Raw genomic sequence first — 22,099 nt, 5'->3', positions numbered from 1 at the left:
TTTTATCCAAAACGACACACATAGCTCTACCAAATTCATGGCCATGGAAAACACATCACGGACTGTGAAATCTGGTCTCCCCCCGTGAAGTCTGGTCTTTTCTGTGCTTTTTCCCTATACTATATAGATTTCATGGGGGAGACCAGGGTTTTTCAAATAGGGGGTCCTGACCCAAAAGAGAGTTGTAGGGGGGTCACAAGGTTATTTCAGGGGGCTGTGGTATTGCCACCCTTACTTCTGTGCTGCCTTTAGACCTAAGCAGCCAGAGAGTGGCGGCTGTTGGCTGGGCACCCAATTCTGTAGGCTGCATCCCGCCAGCAGCAGCGCAGAAGTAAGGGTGGCAATACCATACCAGGCCACCCTTACTTCTGCGCGGCTGCTGGCGGCGGCTCTGCCTTCAGATCTGGGCTCCCGGCGGGCAGCCGCCGGTATTCAGCCGCCCAGAAGTAAGTGTAGCAGTACCGCAATCCCCCTTACAATAACCTTACAACCCCACCACAACTCCTTTTTGGGTCAGGCCCCCTTCAATTACAACACTGTGAAATTTCAGACTTAAGTAGCTGAAATCATGACATTTTTTATTTTTAAAATCCTATGACCGTGAAATTGACCAAAATGGGACATGAATTTGGTAGGGCCCTACATATAGGGACAAGGGATGGCTACATGCATGGGATGTGAGATGTAATTGACTTAATTTGCAGCAGGGGAGACTCAGCTTAGAAAGTTTTTCTTAATCTCTAACTCAAAGGATAGTTAATGATTTGCTCCATTATCTTTCTGCGTACTGACGTTACATTTCTATGATTCTGGCCTGGTGATGCCCGTATCCAAAACCATAACTCTTCTTTGATTAAAACCTCATGTTTTCAATCCCTGCCCCACCCCAAATAACACATCATACCCCTAAGGTGTACCCCTCAGCCCTAAATAAATGCTGAGGAATTTTGGCATGTTATTGTGAGGAGAAATTTTTGTGTGGTTTCCTTTTCACTTGGAGGAATAAAAAGGTTACCAGAAGATGCAGTCCATCAGTGTCAGCGGACCTGTCCTACATGGGCATTAGGATATGGTTAAGGGGGAGTTATGTTCCGTCATAACTTACTTCCTTTTTTAGAATTTGCCTTGGTGTGGGATGTCATATCTGTGACGTTTCACTCCATATTCTTTATGAAAATATGCTTATGATATAAATATGACCTAACTGAGATGGCTCTTGTAAGATATCATTGGAAAGACTATAATTTACTGAATGTGATTATCCCATTTGTATGCCTGTATCATTTCTGTATCTGAAGTTAGGAATATTGACTATGTATCTGTATTTCAACTATGCTGCTTTGGGTGATGCCCACTGCTAACACTTCAGCTATAACAATGGAAAAAATCAGACAGGGCTGATGGCCCATCAGCAAGAACAATGGGCTGGGAAAAGGCTTGGCGTTCCTGCGGATGCTCCATGCTGCCACTGATTCATGGATGCTGAGATATTAGAGTCAGGTGGTCTTGTCACCTGATATTAAACATTACCTGGAACTTCTTGTAACTTTCCACTGGAAGGGAAGTGGGGTCAAGTTTGGGAAACAAAGGATTCCCACCTTATATAAATCCTATTTAAGGGTGGGGAGGAAGGCAAAGGGGACTCCTCCTCTCCATGGCCTGTCTGCCCAAAAAAAAGACTGCTAAAGCCATCTGAAGGGAAGGCGGGGGGGCGGAAGGGTCTGAAAAGAAATATAACGGGAACTCTGAACCACAGAAACTTTGCAACCTGCCTAAAATAACATTTAGGGTAAGACATTACATTTTGTAACCTGTTTCTTAAGTATATTGAGCTTAGCTTGTGTATTTTGCTTTATTCGGTCAGCAATCTGCTTTGTTCTGTCTGTTCTCTTATATTCACTTAAAATTTACATTTTGTAGTTAATAAACTTATTGCTTGTTTATAATATAACCCAGTTTATGTAATTTCTAACTGTGGTGGGGGGGTGGCAAGAAATTGTGAATATCTCCCTCCGCATTGAGGGAGGGGGTGAATTTCATAAAACTTTTGGGTTTGTACCCCTTAAAGGGAATGGGCTCCAGAGTGTTGGGGTGAGCCCCTAAGGCTGAATCTTTCCAGAGCGGATCTCCATCTCTCTGTGCAGCTGGGTGTGGCCCTGCCTGTGTGCTTGGCTGGAAGAGGCTTGTGAGTCTAACCCAGCAAGGCCAGGTAAAGGGGGCTCAGGCTGGCAGAATAGGCTGACTCAGTGACACCCTATCACATCAGGTGACACCCCAAAGGGCCCAAACCCATCACAACATCTACCCAGCTTCTTGTTTTTTTGTTTTAAAGCAAAGATTTTGTTAATGAAAAATATACTTAAGCAAAATGTTCAAAGTGACCTTATAACCTAGCTATTAAACGTGTCAGGATTTTGTATGCACAATCTTATCTGAGGTTTAAGTCGTATAAATTGACTTTTGTAAACTGGCCCTATATTTTTGAGTTTTGCTTGAATAAGGACTGCAGGATTAGACCCTCTAATGTAGAACATCATTCACTGCAATTGTCTCGGGGTTGAAATGTTTAATATACAGCAACATTACACAACACTTTAGATCAAAATGAGAAGAACAATATGGTAACTGCAGGGCTGGAATTTGATTTTTTTTTCTTCAGCTGCCAATCATGCGAATACTCATGCAGTAATACAACTAGTTCAATGGGCACTGAATACTGAGAACTTATTGTATGGAGATTTAGAGTCTATAGGCATTCCGTAACTGACTACACAGGCTCGAGATAGGCTAGATGTGGTTAAACATCTTGATGTCCCTCTAAATCTATTCTCTCATCCAGTAACTTCCATTTGAGTGGGCATTAAACCCATTCATTTAAATGTAGCTCTGCAAAACTTTCTGCAGTTTACTTCTTTTCAATGAAAGAAAATGCAGGGTGTCAACAATACAACTGTACACTTCAACGTGCAGTACCTCTAGCTCCTCAGCTCAGCTGCCTTTTTATAAAGACATCTTAACACTAGTTAGTTTGTGGAACAGACTTGTTTATTTACTACTACCAAAAGCCTGTGTGACCATATATGCCTGTGTTACCACTTGTTAACCACTAATATTGCACATTTCTTTTCTACCTGCCTCTGCTAAGCAACCAGAGCACTTGCTGCTAGCTGTTCTGCACAGTCTCTCAAAACATTTCCGTACAGCTTAAGGTTTTGTTTAAAAATGCACAGTTGCTTCCAGCTATATGCTGTTGTGGTGCTGTTCATTTTAAAGCTTTGTTTTTCAAACTGCAAGGTGTGCTCTCCTGGGTTATGAGGCAAGTGTGAGGACCTGACTGGTTAACAATGCTGAGTCTCCTACTCTACCTCTTGCTGCTGTTGCCTGGCTGAAAGAAGGAGGAGGAACGAGGAACAAACATAGTACCTATATTTAAGAGAGGGGGCAGAAGCAGTTCAGGAAACTAAAGGCCCATTAGTTTGACCTCAATTATATGTGAGATCTTAGAACAAATTTTGTGAGAGTAATTAAAGACAGAAGCAAATGGCAACTGGGATAAAATACACCATGATTTTACAAAAGGTAGATGTGCCAGACAGCCAGACCAACCTGATCTGTCTTTGAGAAGATAACCACTGTTCTAAACAAAGAAAACGCAGGAGATCTAATCTGCCTGGAGTTTGGTAAAGCATTTGATACAATTCCACCTGGAAATCATTAGTTAAATTGGAGAAGGTGGGGATTAATATGAAAATCAAAAGGAGGGTAAGGAACTGGATAAAGTGGAGACTACACTGGGTCATACTGAAGGGTGAATTGTCAGGCTGGAGGGAGGTTACTAGTGGAGTTCCTCAAGGATCAGTCTTGGTACCAATTTTATTTAACATTTTCATTAATGACCTTGGCACACAGAGTGGGAGTGTGCTAATAAAATTTGCGAACAACACAAAGTTGGGCGGTATTGCCAGTACGGAGAAGGAATGGAATATCATAAGGAGTTGGGTGACCTTGAAAACTGGAGTAATAGAAATTAGATGAAATTTAATAGTGCAAGGTCATGCATTTAGGGACTAGCAACAAGAATAAACAGGGGATTATCAGCTGGAAGCGACAGAGGAGGAGAAAGACCTGGGAGTGTTGGTGTATCACAGGATGACTGAGCCGCCAATGTGATGCAGCTGTGAAAAAAGTCACTTCAATCCGAGGATGTCAGGCAAGGCATTTCCAGTAGAGACAGGGAACTTGGGAAGTGTTGTTATCATTGTACGAGCCACTGATGAGACGTTATCTGGAGTACTGGATGCAGTTCTGGTCTCCCATGTTTCACAAAGAGGATTTCAAACTGGAATAGGTGCAGAAAAGGGCTGCCAGGATGATCAGAGGAATGGAGAAACTCCTACAAGAAGAGACTTAAGGATATTGGCTTGGTTAGCCTAACAAAACGAAGGCTGAGGGGAGGTATAATTGCTCTCTATAAATATGTCAGAGGGATAAACTCCAGGGAGAGAGCAGTGCCATTTAAGTGAAGGGTCAGTGGTAATACAAGAACAAATGGATATCAACCGGTCGTCAACAAATTTAGGCTTGAAATTAGATGAAAGTTTCTAACCATCAGAGGAGTGAAGCTCTGGAACAGCCTTTTAAGGGAAGTAGTGGGGGCAAAAAACCTACGTTGTTTTAAGATTGAGCTTGATAAGTTTATGGAGCGGGTGGTACGATGAGGTTGTCTATACTGGCAAATAGTCTATCCATTACTGCAGTTAGCAAATACCTCCATTAGCTGGTGATGGGGCACTAGATAGGAAGAGTTCTGAGTTACCCGTGGGAAAGAATTCTCTACTGTCTGGCTGTTGGGTCTTGCTAAAATGCTCAGCGTCTAACTCATTGCCATCTTTTGGGGTCAGGAAGCGGGTTAGATTTACAGAGACACTGGCGGGGGGTCACCTTTTTCTGAAGTATAGGAGATGGGACACTTGTTGGTTTGAAGTGGAGTAAATGATGGATTCTCTTTAACTAGAAGTCTTTAAATCAAGAGTTGTGGAATTCTGCACCTCAGCCAGCATTTATGGACCCACAACAGGAGTGGTTGGATGAGGTGCTGTAGCCTGCAATGTGCAGGAGGTCAGACTAGATGATCAAGAGGGTCCCTTCTGGCCTTACAGTCTATGATCAAGGGGGCAAGGCCTCTCCCTGAGCAGGAGAGGAGGATCTGGTCCATCTTGCTCACCTCTCCAGAGGCTGAAGTATAGGCATCCCCTTGGGAGGTAGTTTCTCCCTGCCCGCAGGCTCTTGCATGTGTGCTGGGGATCGTGCCAGGAGCCTGAGGTCTGTGAGTGGTTCTGGAGGGTCCCAGGGCATGGGCATGAGGAGAGAGGCTCAGGCTGGCTGGCTGAGTCTTGCTGGGGCTGCCTGGCCAAAGCATGTGCCCGGCTGGGGATGCTTGTGTGCTGGGGAGCAGCGGGATGCCCCAGCTGGGATGGGCTATCAGGCCCTAAGCCTCTGCAGGAAAACTGTTTCCTTAGAGGTGTTCATGCATGGGACACGAATCTCTGAAGGGAAGGTGCAGCAAAAATAGCGTGGGAACCTCTTCTAAGGGTTTTTCAAGTTACAAAATACTCTACCCTCTCCTATTCACATATTTCTAGGCTTTTGGAGCCTTAACTTTTGCTTTTCTTGACTTTAACTGAGCATGGTTGCCACACTGAGGGTATATCTGCACTGCAGACCCAAGTTAATTCTGGAAACCCAGATTAGCTAAATCCAAGTACGAGAGTCCATAGTGCTAGGCCACACTCGAATCTTTCTTGTGTAGCCACATCCACCCTGGTGCTACACTAATGTGGGTGAGGTTCTAGGACTTCTAGAGGCATATCCCATGCTTCTTAGTGCCGCACAAAGCTACAATGTTGTATGAATTGTTTGGCAGCGTATTGTGGGAGAACTTGTCTGTCCTTTCTGGGCCCCTCTGCTGGAGTGTTCTTAGCCCACCAACTCAGTAAAGTAAAGCACTTCTGACTTGGCATGTTCTAGACTCCATGCCAACCAATAGCAAGGTATAGATCCAGCTCAAGATGGTGACCTATTCCAGTTATTAGCACTCATGCAACCTGAGGCAGAGAGGGGGCATGAGATGTGGTGGAGGGCATTCTGGCAGCAGCTTTTTGCCCTGAGATGACTGTGATGTACTTTTTAAAGAGCAGCATCTAGGCTGCATGCAGACATGGAGCAGTGGAAACACCTGAGTGGAATCCTCCAGTGTGGACTGGCAGTTTTGGATCAGAACCACAAGCACAGAGCTGTAGATCACATCATCATGCGGACCTGGGCTGACTGGCAGTGGCTCCAGTACTTTCACATAGAATCATAGGACTGGAAGGGACCTCGAGAGGTCATCTAGCCCAGTCCCCTGCACTCATGGCAGGACTAAGTATTATCTAGACCATCCCTGGTAGGTGTTTGTCTGACCTAGTCTTAAATATCTCCATGATGGAGATTCCACAACCTCCCTCGGCAATTTATTCCAGTGCTTAACCATCCTGACAGGAAGTTTCTCCTAATGTCCAACCTAAATCTCCCTTTCTGCAGTTTAAGCCCATTGCTTCTTGTCCTATCCTCAGAGGTTAAGAAGAACAATTTTTCTCCCTCCTCCTTGTATCAGCCTTTTATGTACCTGAAAACTGTTATCATGAGGAAGAACATTATGGAGCTGTGTGAGGAACTTTCCCTGACCCTCCAGCACCAGGACATGCAGATGAGGGAGGCCATACCAGTGCCAAAGCGGGTTGCTGGAAGCTGGCTTGCCCCAACTACTACAGATCAGTGGCTAACCAGTTTGGTGTAGGCAAGTCAACTGTTGGTGCAGTGTTGTGGGAGGTTTGCAAGGCAATTATTGCTGTAGTTTACCCATGGATGATGAAAATTGCTAATGTCCCCAAAATAATAGCTGGCTTTCAGTGAATGAGCTTCCCAAACTGTGCTAGAGTCATCAGTGGCACATATGCACATTAGTGTCCTTTCTGGTTTTCAGTATTCATCACTCATTACGCAGGCCTTGGCTGGCCATAGAGAAAGGTTTATGGATGCAAGTGTGGGATTCACCGGCAGGGTGCATGATGCCAGGATATTTCAGAGATCTAGCACTTTCATATTTGGACAAGAAAGGATTTATTCCTTCTCAATAGTACGTATATCATTCAATGGGGTGTGTGTGCCCACTGTTATTTTATGACACCCAACCTATCCTCTACTACCCTGGCGCGTGAAGCCCGACCCTGGTTTCAGAGCACCTGGCACAAGGTTTAACTAAACACTGAGCAGTTGCAGGACTGTGGTGGAATGTGCATTTGGCTGACTGAAGACACAATGGCTCTGTCTACAAAACCATTTGGGTGCCAGTGTAGATAATGCAAATTATGTTAGTGGGGCATACTGTGCACTGCACGACAAATGAGGATAAGGGAAAGGATTTCCACCAGGAGTAGGACACACACAGTGCTGGCTTTCAGGCCTGATACAGGCAACAAGGAAGTGTGCCTCAGTGCAGGAGAGCAGTGGAAGTAAGGGACACCTGTGTGGACCATGTCCTTGGTGTGGAGGAAAAAATACAGGGCAAAATCGGATAGTGTGTGACACGTTTTGAGGATCACCCAAATCAGTGAGCGTCTGTCACCACCTGCCCTGTACCCTTGGGATTTCTTAATACTGTGCTGATATGGCTCAGAGCTCTGACAGCACTAGCCAGCCCACAAATATAAAGTTCTCACCCTGGCTTCCACCAGTCTTGCTACTCCTTGCAGAGTGACCTAAACAGCCCTTCTGGTCCCACGTCACCCCAGATCCATCTTAACTACCAAACACTCAGAATTTTCCCCTGAAGGTGTGAACGGAGCTCCCAGTTATCAGTTTGCTTTGGCACACACACTCCACAAAGTTTGTACACCAGAGAAAAATCACAGATTCAATAAATGAAAGAGTAAGGAAAAGCAAACCCAAGTTACACAGAAAATAAACATAGAGATGCAACTTCAGGCTTTGCATTTCTATATCAGATAAATTCCCTTTTCTAATATGTTACCTCAGCAATTCCCAAACATTTTCCCTGCATGACCCCATTTTCAGCCTTATGGCTTCCTGCAACCCCAGACACCATGGAGGGTGCCCTGACAAAATGGTGGCCTCTGCATAGCGTGATCTTGCATGCAACGTACATGCAAGGTCATGGTGTGAAAAGCAAAAAGTCATCCTCTGTACACTCAGGATCAGTGGGACCCCCTACACTCACGGTGTGACCCCACTTGGAGTCCCAACCTCTAGTCTGGGAACCGCTGAGTTACCTGTTGCCTCTGAACAGTTTCCCAGTGTGCCCTTGTCAAGGACGGGATCCCGGTGTTTCACAGACAGCTTAGAGGCTGTCTCTCAGTTTCTGGATACCTTTCACTTCAACTCCCTTCTTTTAACTGGGTTTGCAGGCTCTTCATTTTTTCTTTCTCCCAGACTCTGGTAATTCATAATTATTCAGCAGGTGGGGAGTGGGGGTGAAATTCCCTCTTGACTTGGTACCTGGGACTTCTGTGTCTTACCACTAATGGTCCATCATTTGTCTTTTCCTGGGTTGTACCAGGGATCATTACTTGTGTCTGGTTTTATGTAAACACCTGGCTTGGGGGGAGCCCTTCCCTGCTGTGAGGTGTATTTGAAAGTGTAGTACAGGTTATAGCATAGTATTCGATATACATAGATTCATAACCCCAGTCTGTATACATAATTTATAATGACAGGTTTCAGAGTAACAGCCGTGTTAGTCTGTATTCGCAAAAAGAAAAGGAGTACTTGTGGCACCTTAGAGACTAACCAATTTATTTGAGCATAAGCTTTCGTGAGCTACAGCTCACTTCATCGGATGCATACTGTGGAAAATACAGAAGATGTTTTTATATACACAGACCATGAAAAAAATGGGTGTTTATCACTACAAAAGGTTTTCTGCGATACAACCAAATTTGCTCCAACCCCTCAGACAGAGACAAACACCTACAAGATCTCTATCAAGCATTCTTACAACTACAGTACCCACCTGCTGAAGTGAAGAAACAGATTGATAGAGCCAGAAGAGTTCCCAGAAGCCACGAAAGCTCATGCTCAAATAAATTGGTTAGTCTCTAAGGTGCCACAAGTACTCCTTTTCTTTCTCCTTACAATGTGTATGATAATCAAGGTGGGCCATTTCCAGCACAAATCCAGGGTTTAACAAGAACATCTGAGGAACAGTGAGGGGGGAAAGGAATAAACAAGGGGAAATAGGTTACTTTTTATAATGAATCAACCATTCCCAGTCTCTATTCAAGCCTAAGTTAATTGTATCCAATTTGCAAATTAATTCCAATTCAGCAGTCTCTCGTTGGAGTCTGTTTTCAAAGTTTTTTTGTTGAAGGATAGTCACTTTGAGATCAGAAATCGAGTGACCAGAGAGATTGAAGTGTTCTCCGACTGGTTTATGAATGTTATAATTCTTGAGATCTGATTTGTGTCCATTTATTCTTTTACGTAGAGACTGTCCAGTTTGACCAATGTACATGGCAGAGGGGCATTGCTGGCACATGATGGCATATATCACATGGGTAGATGTGCAGGTGAACGAGCCTCTGATAGCGTGGCTGATGTTATTAGGCCCTGTGATGGTGTCCCCTGAATAGATATGTGGGCACAGTTGGCAACGGGCTTTGTTGCAAGGATAGGTTCCTGGGTTAGAGGTTCTGTTGTGTGGTATGTGGTAGCTGGTGAGTATTCGCTTCAGGTTGGGGGGCTGTATGTAGGCAAGGACTGGCCTGTCTCCCAAGATTTGTGAGAGTGTTGGGTCGTCCTTCAGGATAGGTTGTAGATCCTTGATAATGTGTTGAAGGGGTTTTAGTTGGGGGCTGTAGGTGACGGCTAGTGGCGTTCTGTTATTTTTTTTGTTAGGCCTGTCCTGTAGTAGGTGGCTTCTGGGAACTCTTCTGGCTCTATCAATCTGTTTCTTCACTTCAGCAGGTGGGTATTGTAGTTGTAAGAATGCTTGATAGAGATCTTGTAGGTGTTTGTCTCTGTCTGAGGGGTTGGAGCAAATTCGGTTGTATCGCAGAAAACCTTTTGTAGTGATAAACACCCATTTTTTTCATGGTCTGTGTGTATAAAAACATCTTCTGTATTTTCCACAGTATGCATCCGATGAAGTGAGCTGTAGCTCACGAAAGCTTATGCTCAAATAAATTGGTTAGTCTCTAAGGTGCCACAAGTACTCATAATTTATAATGACCATCAAGTTCAGAACATTTCAAGTTTTCATAAAATACCTTACTTTTGATATTTTTATACACTAACATTGTACAAAACCAGTTGATTCAATTGCTTACTCTTTAGGGTTCAGAGCCTCTGTTCTCCCCTTGCAGTGTTTGGACCCTGATTGTTACAGTGTGGAGTAATGTGATTTACCTCTACTAGGCATATTAAGACACTTGCATTTAATTTCCTAGGCTGGCTTTTTAAGAAAACTTGCACTAGGGTGCACTTCCTGGCTTTGAGAGAGCTAAACACCTTACGTTACGATACAAGTTCAGGATGGTCATATTAGCCTCCATAATATCATCCCGAGATTCAGAAGACTGATTTATGGCTCTCTACCTCCAGATCACATACTTCCATATATCTGGTGCATAGGAAGTATTTAAGGTCCTTACTAGGACAAAACCATTATCTGTACAGGGTTCTACCCTTTTGGTCTCTTAACAGTACTGAGGATGCTCACCAATGTCTTGGCAGTGATTGTGGCCCATCTCAGAAGACGAAGCATAGCGGTTTATCCACACCTGGACGACTGGCTTGTCAGAGGGAAATCACAACATAGGTACAAAGTTTCAGCCTTCAGATTTTCCAACTCTTCAGTAACCTCAGCCTGAAGGTCGACAAAGAAAAATCCACTTTTACTCCAACGCAATGAATAGAGTTCATAGGGGTGATTTTGTACTTCAAGGCAAGCCAAGCTCATCTGCCCCAGGGCAGATTTGTAACCATGTCCAGTCTCATCAAACAGCTTCAGTCAAATCCGTACACTACAGTAAGGACTTGTCCAAGTCTACTTGGACACATGGCCTCCTGCACTATTGTCATGCAGCATGCCAGATTACACCTACACTGCATGCAGGATTGGCTAAAATCAGCATTCGAGCTGAGCAGATATAATTTAGACATGCCGCTACAGATTCCTGAGGATGTTCATAGAATCATAGAATCATAGAATATAAGGGTTGGAAGGGACCCCAGAAGGTCATCTAGTCCAACCCCCTGCTCGAAGCAGGACCAATTCCCAGTTAAATCATCCCAGCCAGGGCTTTGTCAAGCCTGACCTTAAAAACCTCTAAGGAAGGAGATTCTACCACCTCCCTAGGTAACGCATTCCAGTGTTTCACCACCCTCTTAGTGAAAAAGTTTTTCCTAATATCCAATCTAAACCTCCCCCACTGCAGCTTGAGACCACTACTCCTCGTTCTGTCATCTGCTACCATTGAGAACAGTCTAGAGCCATCCTCTTTGGAACCCCCTTTCAGGTAGTTGAAAGCAGCTATCAAATCCCCCCTCATTCTTCTCTTCTGCAGGCTAAACAATCCCAGCTCCCTCAGCCTCTCCTCATAACTCATGTGTTCCAGACCCCTAATCATTTTTGTTGCCCTTCGCTGGACTCTCTCCAATTTATCCACATCCTTCTTGAAGTGTGGGGCCCAAAACTGGACACAGTACTCCAGATGAGGCCTCACCAATGTCGAATAGAGGGGAACGATCACGTCCCTCGATCTGCTCGCTATGCCCCTACTTATACATCCCAAAATGCCATTGGCCTTCTTGGCAACAAGGGCACACTGCTGACTCATATCCAGCTTCTCGTCCACTGTCACCCCTAGGTCCTTTTCCGCAGAACTGCTGCCTAGCCATTCGGTCCCTAGTCTGTAGCTGTGCATTGGGTTCTTCCGTCCTAAGTGCAGGACCCTGCACTTATCCTTATTGAACCTCATCAGATTTCTTTTGGCCCAATCCTCCAATTTGTCTAGGTCCTTCTGTATCCTATCCCTCCCCTCCAGCGTATCTACCACTCCTCCCAGTTTGGTATCATCCGCAAATTTGCTGAGAGTGCAATCCACACCATCCTCCAGATCATTTATGAAGATATTGAACAAAACCAAAAACAAAAAATGTTCTCTCCTCCTTTAACTGATTGAAAGAACCAAGCAACATGTGCAGAAGAGTACTCTTTTTACTGCCTCTCCCAACCTGATGCATCACTTCTGGGGAGGAGAGCATACCTAGATCACCATCAAACACAAAGCAAATGGACTTGTGAGGAGGCTCACCTACTTATTAATGTGTTGGAACTCAGAGTGGTTTGAAAGACCTGCATCAAGTTCTTACCTCTTATTAAAGGGCAGCCTATCTAGATTATGACAGACAACATGACTGTCATAGATTCCAAGGTGAGAGAGGACTATCATAATCGTCTAGTCTGGCCTCTTGTATAACACAGGCCAGAGACCTGCCCCACAATAATTCCCTTTGAATTAGACCATACCTTTTAAGAAAATATCCAGTGATGGAGACCATGACACTTTGTAAATTGTTCCAATGGTTAATTACCCTCAGTGTTAAAAATCTTTTATATAAATGTGTAAGAGGAAGCACATTCATTCCTCACTGTCCCTGGAGGCGGTTAGATTTTGGAACTGGTGCAGTCATCTAGTATCTCCTAACAGCAAATCCCTTTTAGGTCTGTAGTACACGCTGGCAGACAACTTTGAGCAGACACTTGTTACCAGACTATGAATGGACAATCAGACTCCATGGTTTCCAAATTTTCAGAGTCTGGGGTCATCCATCAGACCTGTTTGAGACAAACCAACAGAAAATGCCAAACTTTCTGTTCCTGAGCCAAGTGCAGCACAGGATCGCTCTCAGATGTATTCCTCACTCAGTGGTCTCACCACACTTATGTATGAACCAATGATTCTGAGGGTGCTCAAGAAGATAAGTCAAGATGCCTCCAGAATAAAATCTAGTTCCTGCCTGACCAAGACAGTTTTAGTACCAGGATTTGATGAGTTTATCATAGTGTCTTTCAAAGATCTTACCTGTAATCTCAGACTTGATATCCCAGGGCGACGGGCTCACACTCCATTTGAATCCATCCTCCCTCCATCTCACAGCATGACTTCTGGATGGGTGTCTGAGGTAGAGAGATCATGATCTTCACAAGTCCAGAACATTTTGATAATAGTAGGAAAGATTCCACCAGACAAACCTATGCTGCTAAATAAAAAAGAATTACAGTTTGGTGGGAAGAGCACCAATTCTGTCCCATGGATACTATTTTAGATTTACTGTCTGAAGACCTCTGGACTTTCCATTGGCTCAGTTAAGGTATGCCTGGCAACCATCAGTGCATAGCACCCTTCTTTGGGAGACTATTCAATTTACCCCACTTAGCTCTAGGTTCCTTAAGGTCTTATTGGTGGAAAAATCCTAATTAGGCAACTTGGTCCTCTCCCTCCTGACCTTAATATAGAGTTATCAAGATTGATGGGCCCACTTTCAAACCCCTAGCAACATGTTATTTGTAACTCTTAGTCATTAAAACCTCCTTTCTAGAAGCTATTACTTCATCTAGAACTGGGGAGATAACACTCATGTCAGGACCTCCATATCCAGCCTTCTATACTAATAAGGTGTGTCTCAGACCATACCCAAAATTCCTACCAAACATATCTGATTCCATTTAAATCAGACAATTCATCGAACAGTATTTTTTCCCAAACCACATTCTAATAATGGAGAATCAAGATTACACGCATTTGATAGTCAGAGGGCCCTGGTTTTTTACTTGCAAAGAGCTAAACCCTTTAGAGCATCTCCAAGGTTATCTTTGTCTTTTGCTGAGAGGATGAAGGCCAACCAGTTTCTGCCCAAAGACTGTCAAAATCAATTTTGGGGTGCATTATACTCTGTTACGAGTCAGCTAGATTACATCCTCCAGATAATATTGGAACCCATTCCACTAGGGCACAAGCAGCCTCTGCTGCTTTCTTGAGAAGCATTCCCATTCTGGTCATCTGCAAAGCAGACCCTTGGGTTGCCATACATATCTTTTCCAAATACTACTTCTTGGTGGAAGCATCCAGAGCAGATGCTTCCTTTGGAGAGCTGTATTACAATCTCTTTTTAGATAGTCTGAGCACCCAACTTCTTATTTTAGATCTCAGTTTGTGAGTCGCCAAGAGTGGAATCTACACATGGACAAATACTTGAAGAGAGAAGTTACTTACTTGGAGAGTAGTTGGAGTTTGTCAAGATGTATTGCCCATATTTATATTCTATGACTTGTCCTCTTTCCCTCTTACTTTAGAGTTCTATTACATACGTGGATGCTGTGGTGGGGAAGGAACTGAATGGCAGTTGGATCCACACTGCCCTTTATAGCTTTGATACAGGGGCAGGAGGGCAACCAGGGCACATGTGGTCCGAACAAACAATGCTGGCCAAAACACCCCAATCTCAAGCACCTGGGGTGCATGCACACCAAGAGTAGAATATACAAATAGACAATTCTCGAACTCCAGTTACTATACAAGTTAGTAACTTTTCTATAAATGTTCAAGTTTGGAATAGCTAGGGATTTGTGGTGGTGGTTGAAGTATGCTTGCAGAACTGTGTAGAGTACACAGAACGAGTCTGTACATATTTGGATGTGGACAGCACTCTCATGGGAATCTGTTTCACTGACAAATTGTGAATATTTGCACATAGGTCTCAAAGTCTATTTTTGTATATGTTCTCTAAAAAATTTCAGTTCCCCTGTGGTAGGATTTTGGTGCACTTCAGTGATTATAAAGAAGGTGTAAGGGAAGAGGCCCTTCACAAATCTGAAATGCAGAGCACGGTCTGACACATGAGATCACACAAGAAAGAAGCACAAAGTAAATCATTGCTTAGGCAGGATCCTGTCACTGTTTAAGCTTCTGTGGTAGATAATTTCCACTACAGTAGTGGAGCAGACAGAAAAAATAGCATTAAAGAAAAGAAACTTCAAGCCAGAGTTTGAGGTAATATTTGCCTACCAGGGAAGCAGGGTGAATTGCATCATATTGATGCATTTCATTAAAGTATTTCAGTGTAAGGGTAGGTAACTAAGTCATACGGGTCCTAGTCTCCTAGTTCCTACAGCTAATAATCTCTAGCTGTATTACATTTTTAAAAAAATTGTTAATAGAATATCATGGCTGGAAAGTCAAGCACTCCAGTTAAGAAATGCTAGAATTAAGGTTGCCTGTGCAACCTTAATTTTGTCGCTTTGTGCATACATTGTGTTACTGTCTTTAATTATGTGATCAGCTACTCTGATCATGGGTGATCTGAGAGCAGAGGACTTCTTTTGGGAGGCGAGAGTCTGGCATCTGCACACAATGTCCAGCCCAGCAGAGTTGGTGCATGAGGATCATTGCTTCCATGCTGATGATATTGGCTTCAGTGAGGATGCTGGTGTTAGTGCAGTGATCTTCCCACTTGATGCGAAGGATCTTCCAGAGGCATTGTTGGTGGTACCTCTCCAGACTCTTGAGGTGCTGTCAATAGGTCACCCAGATTTCACATCCATAAAGGAGTGTAGGAATAATAATTGTCTTATAGACCTGGATCTTGGTGTCCTGCCATAGGTAATGGTCCGTGAAAACACATTGGAGCAATTTCCCAAAGGAAGCACTTGTGCACTGGATTCTGTGCTGGATCTCACTGTCAATTTTTGCATTTTGAGAGAGTTGGTTACCAAGGTAGCAAAAGTGCCTGACTGTCTCCAAAGTCTGTCCCTTGATAGTGATTTGTGGTGGGTCATGTGCAAGGTCTGAAGTAGGCTGATAGAGCACTTAAGTCTTCTCAATATTGAGTGAGAGTCCTAGGCTTTGGTAAGCTTGTACAAAAAATTCACAGTGTGGACTGAAGGTCATTCTCAGTGTGCAAAGGATGGCACAGTCACCAACTTGCTGAAGATCAATAATGGACGCCCTGAGGACTTTAGACTTCGAGCAGAGACAGCGAAGATTAAAACGTCGTCCATCCATTCTGTATTGAATGTCAACTCCATGGGGGAGACAGTCTTTAATGAGGACCAAAATGACTGCTAAATAAATGGAGAACAGGGTTGGGGCAATAACGCATCCTTGCTTAACCCCAGTTTTGATGATGAAAGGGTCCGTCTCAAGATCATTACAGAGAACTGTGGCAGTCATCTGATCATGAAGAAACCTTAGGACCTTAATAAATTTTGGTGGGCATCCAAATCTGGCCAGCACCTTCGACAGGGCTTCACGATTGACCAAGTCGAAGGCCTTTGTCAAATCGATGAAGGCCATGTACAGATCCTGATTTTGCTCCTGAGACTTTTCCTGGATTTGGCGGGTAACAAAGATCATGTCTGTTGTCCTGTGGGATGGTCTAAAACCACTGAGATTCTGGCAGTATTTCCTCAGCAAGGGGAAGTAATCCTTTTAAGAGGATACGGGCAAGAATTTTCCCTGCTGTAGATAATAAGGCCAGTGCCTCAATAATTTCCACACTCTGACTGATCTCCTTTCTTAAAGATTGCAACAGTATTGGCATTTCTCAAGTCTTCTGGAATCTTCTCATATCAGATATGAAGAAAAAGTTTGTGGAACTTCCTTACCAGTTCTTCTCCTCCAGACTTGTAGGCTTCAGCTGGTATGCCATCTGGTCCTGCTGCCTTGTTGTTCTTGGTATACATAATGGCTCTTATTACTTCTTCAAGGGCAGGGGGGTCAGCAAGAGATTCTCTTTCATGTTATTGAGGTATAGATTTGATAGTGGCATCAGAGACAGTTGACTCACGGTTCAGGAGTAACTCAAAATGCTCCCTCCATCTGACTTTGATGGCTTTGCTGTCCTTAAAAAATACGTCGACCTGTCTTGGGTTCGGAGTGGTGTGGGACCATGGGAGCATCGACCATAAATGGCCCTTATTGCCTTGAAAAAAGCTCCTGATGTCATGTTTATCAGCATAAAGCTCAATCTCCTTGGTCTCTTTTCGCCACCACTTATTTTTGACGTCACGGATTTTCCTTTGAGCTTCAGCTTTGAGTTGCTTGTATGACTCTTTCTTCTGCTGGTGTAATATGTCGTTTTGCCATATGCAATGAGCTTTTCTTTTCTGGTCGAGCAGGCCCTGAATCTCAGCATCGTTCTCATCAAACCAGTCTTGGTGATGGTGGGTGACATTGCCATTCTCTCAGCATGTGCTGAGTCCGTTGGCTGTGTTCCTGCTCAGTTGCTTTCTGGGATGGCACATGTGAAGTCCTGTCACATATAGGGGCTGTGATGGGATGGAGCATGCTCAGTGATTTGAGGGGTTAGCAGTGAAGCTCTAACAAGTCTCTACTGAAACTGTGCAAAATGCAATTTGTTAAAGGCTCATAACTTGGCCAAATTTAGGTGGTTTTTCATTGGAACAGCTAAAGCCATTCCCTGATACCAGCGTGATTTCTCCCACCCCGCAATGTCAAATTGAAGTCCCTGCTCCAAAGCCTGGAGATGCTAGAGCTTCTGAAGAAAATTCTCATAACCAGGTATTTAACATGGGTAGAACAATATGTTTTTCCCTAATCTCACTGAAATGGCTGAATATTTTTGCTGAAACTTTCAAAAAGAAAAATTCAGCCTGAGGCAGATACACAGCCAGAAATTTCAGCATGAACAGTTAAATCTGGCAAAGTTATAAGCAACTGAAAGTTATAATCAAAAGTGTGAAGCAACGTTAAGTTTAGGTGTCACTAGCTGTGTCACCTATAATACAGCACTTTTTATCCATGTATCTCAAAGCATGTGGTCAGTTAGCCAGATTTTCAAAGGCCCCAATATATCTCTGAAAATCTGGTCCAGTATCATTATCCTCATTTTACAGATGGGGAAACCAAGCCACAGGGATATTGATGTGACTTGCCAAGGTCACCCAGCAGGCTAATAGTAGAAGCCGGAACAGAACTCAGATCTCCTGAGTGCAAGTTTAGTAGCAGAGCCAGTGGACAACACTGCTTCCCACTGAGGAATAGAGAAGGCTTTTGGTCACTATAAGAATGGATCAGGACTTTTTAAACTTTCTCTTCCTCTTAATCAGCTACTGGCAGGAAACCCACCAGAATTTTTCTCTATCTGATGAAGTGAGCTGTAGCTCACGAAAGCTCATGCTCAAATAAATTGGTTAGTCTCTAAGGTGCCACAAGTACTCCTTTTCTTTTTGCGAATACAGACTAACAAGGCTGTTCCTCTGAAACCTCTCTATCTGTGTTGTCATAAATATAAAGGGAAGGGTAAACCCCTTTGAAATCCCTCCTGGCCAGGGGAAAGCTCCTCTCACCTGTAAAGGGTTAAGAAGCTAAAGGTAACCTCCCTGGCACCTGACCAAAATGACCAATGAGGAGACAAGATACTTTCAAAAGCTGGGAGGAGGGAGAGAAACAAAGGGTCTGTGTGTCTGTCTATAGTCTGTCTTTATCGGGGATAAGACCAGGAATGGAGTCTTAAAACTTTTAGTAAGTAATCTAGCTAGGTATGTGTTAGATTATGATTTCTTTAAATGGCTGAGAAAAGAATTGTGCTGAATAGAATAACTATTTCTGTCTGTGTATCTTTTTTGTAACTTAAGGTTTTGCCTAGAGGGGTTCTCTATGTTTTTGAATCTAATTACCCTGTAAGATATCTACCATCCTGATTTTACAGGGGGGATTTCTTCATTTCTATTTACTTCTATTTTTATTAAAAGTCTTCTTGTAAGAAACTGAATGCTTTTTCATTGTTCTCAGATCCAAGGGTTTGGGTCTGTGGTCACCTATGCAAATTGGTGAGGCTTTTTATCCAACATTTCCCAGGAAAGGGGAGATGCAAGTGTTGGGAGGATTGTTCATTGTTCTTAAAATCCAAGGGTCTGGGTCTGTAGTCACCTAGGCAAATTGGTGAGGCTTTTTACCAAACCTTGTCCAGGAAGTGGGGTGCAAGGTTTTGGGAAGTATTTTGGGGGGAAAGACGCGTCCAAATAGCTCTTCCCCAGTAACCAGTATTAGTTTGGTGGTGGTAGCGGCCAGTCCAAAGACAACGGGTGGAATATTTTGTACCTTGGGGAAGTTTTGACCTAAGCTGGTAAAAATAAGCTTAGAAGGTTTTTCATGCAGGTCCCCACATCTGTACCCTAGAGTTCAGAGTGGGGGAGGAACCTTGACATGTGTGAACACACACACACATATATATAACTATGTAAAGTATAAAAATTCTGAGAGCATTTAAAGTGGTTCCATTTCCATCTCTTCCATGCTTCCCCTTCCTGGCTCCTGCCATTAAAAGTCACCATGTAGCTGAACTCCTTACAAGAGGGGAGGTTCTGCTACTCCCCTCTGGGCAGTTCCTCAAAACCTCACAGTTCCCAAAAACAATTCCCTGGCAGTTCCCCAAACCTGGACAGCTCAGTAAAGCTGCATGAGAACAGTTGTAGCCACCACTCACCAGCACAGCTAAGAGGCATAAGTACTTCCTTTTTAAAATGCCTTCCGCTGCTTCCCTTCAAGATTGTTGATGTAACCTTAGCTTGTGTCTTCTTTCAACCTGAACATTTATGGATGTTTAATGTATCTTGTTTTGAATTGCACTCAGCAGCCTTACCTATAAATTAAGACAGATTTTGTGGGGGAGTTATTTCCTTGTTGTACATAAGATGGTGGGCTTTCTGTACAGTTGAGACTTGAAACTTTATAGTTGTACCGTCAGCCTGCTAGTTAACGAATTGAGAATGGTAGTGAGTGTTGTAGAAGATGCAGGGTACCAGCATATGACCAGTGTCCTCCAACTCTATTTCCCACTTGACATGACACTGTGTGAATGCAAACCTAACAGTTTTACTTTTTGTGGGCACGAATTTTATTGAACCAGTCTCAGTGCTGCCAACTCCCAGGATTTTGTCATGCATCTCATGATAATTATTGTTTTCCTTAAAGCCCCAGCTCCTGGAGTCAAGTGGAGATGTGATGATTTCAGCCTTCATGCCTAAAGAAAAAGTTTCTAGCCCTCATGGCTGTGGAGAAAGGGTGCACTGGGGTCAAGTTTTGAAGCTAAGGGCTGAAAAAGCAGAAGGCAAATAAAGAACATCAACTATTATTTTTACGTAATCTCATGATTTTAAAACCAATCTAATGATTTTTGGTGAGCCTGACTCATGATTTTTGAACATTTGGGGCTGGCAGTACTGCAGTCTATTGAACTGACTCTGGCATTATTGGTCCTCAGACATGGAGTCCTATCCTGAGAGGTGCTGAGTTCCTTGGCCTCCCATTGGCTTCAGTGGGAGCTGAGGTGGCACCACAACTCCCGCGTTCAGGTCCTGATCCAGCAGAGCCCCCTTTCCCTGGAGAAGGCAGTTCAGCCACCCCATGAAAAAGAGTTTTTCACTCACACAAGAGTTGAGTGGCAACAACAGAGAGAGAACTAGAGTGAAAGGCATATATTAAAGATGGCTGCTCCACTGAAAGGTTAGGGAAATGCCAATTGACTATTTCCCTCTTTTATGCTTTAACAAGACTTTCTTACCATGTGAATTTTCAGAGCTGCCATGCTAAATGCATCAGGACTCAGCTTACTTGTACTACTGAAAAATAATTGTGCTTTTAAAATCCTAAACACCCTAGTGCAGAACAGCTCTCCTGTCCTGAGTGTTTTCAAGCACAACTCAGACTGGTTGCTAGCACATAGGCATTAATTTATTAGCCTGGGTGCCTGGACTTCTCAAATCACCAGGGGAAAAGGAAGTAAAAAAGCTTCAAATAGATGACAGACACTTCCTGATTTTGGATACATTAGCTCATATATAAATGAGGCTGCTCTTAGACTCCATCCTCTTCTGTACGTGCTCTCCCTCCTCTGCGCTTATCATGGCAGGTGAAATAGTTTATGCTGATTTAAACATTTTGAAAGCCTCTTCCAAACCATTGCATCCAGCTCGGCACCTCAGTAAGTCTTTAATTTCTTAGTTTTGTGCTAGTATGATCTCTCTTTTCAATTAGAAAAATGGAATCCTAATGTACTTTTTTATTATTTGAATTGCAGCACAGATAGCTTAGAAAGAAGGTCTTTAGAACCAAGGAACAGCTCTATATGCTATGTTCACAGAGTGGGACTTCTGAGAATGTGAAATCCCCTACTATTGTCAGAACTGGATACGGAATTTCTTTAAAGCATTATCATAGCAAGCATTATGTCAGTATTAAAACAGCCACATCACTACAAGAGTAGCCGCTGGCAGCCTATATATATATACAATTACAAGTGCAATACAATACGTTATTGTATGCCATCTTTCATACATATTTGGAGGATTGAAGTAAACTAATGAATCTACAATTTACTATAGTGGGATAAGTCAGAGGGATAAGGAGTAGGGCAATGGTCAAGTCTTGGGAAGAGTGAACAGAACAGAAGGAACCTGGGAGGCTCCAAGAACAGGAAGGATTTCATTGTCTCATTAGAGAGGATTAGAAGCAAAGCGGTGGGGAGATATTTACGTACACTGTGTCATGGAGCCTGTGTCACTAAGAAGTGCAGAGTGAAGAAAAGGATTTACTGGCCTCTGGTTAAAGACCCAATGTTTATTTGAGGAGGTTAGGACCTGGGGCTGGAGAAAAAGGGAAATTTGGCTAATAGAGAAAATTACAAGCAACCATGGGATTTTGCACAGGATTCTGAAATGGGAACATATTCCCACCTTCCCTTCTATCTCTGAGTGCAGAACAGGAGTGGACATGTTTCATACCAAATTAATTTTGAAAAGTTGTAACTTAAAGGACACTCTCAAGGAGGAACATAGTAGCAAGGATGAAAGGAGAGAGGGAAAATGAATATCAGAATAATGAAGAAATAAGAAACTGAGCTAAATGTTAATTTAAGGCAGGAGTTCTCAAGCTTTTCCATACTGTGATTCCATATTACTACAAGTTTTATGTATCTTTTTGGATACATACCCATCCATGTATCCAAAAAGAAAGTG

At 43.3% G+C, this 22,099-nt stretch overlaps 1 protein-coding gene across 2 annotated transcripts in view; it reads left to right on the top strand.

Annotated features, from left to right (window-relative positions):
• LOC125621674 (killer cell lectin-like receptor subfamily B member 1B allele A) overlaps positions 1-22,099 on the top strand; it is a 43,345-nt gene that overhangs the window by 6,812 nt on the left and 14,434 nt on the right. The window contains exon 1 of one of the 2 annotated variants that reach the window (XM_048818803.2): positions 20,971-21,066. The exons of the other annotated variant lie outside the window; for it this stretch is intronic. Coding sequence (XP_048674760.2) covers positions 20,988-21,066 — 79 coding nt within the window. The 5' untranslated portion in view covers positions 20,971-20,987. Of the gene's footprint in view, positions 1-20,970; positions 21,067-22,099 lie in introns of those variants that run through there. 2 annotated transcript variants of the gene reach the window in all.

This window comes from Caretta caretta, chromosome 14 (assembly GCF_965140235.1).
Source record: "Caretta caretta isolate rCarCar2 chromosome 14, rCarCar1.hap1, whole genome shotgun sequence".
Classification (NCBI taxonomy): Eukaryota; Metazoa; Chordata; order Testudines; family Cheloniidae; genus Caretta; species Caretta caretta.
The sequence above is the reverse complement of the archived record's forward strand: the minus strand, read 5'-3'. Positions and strand labels throughout refer to the sequence as shown.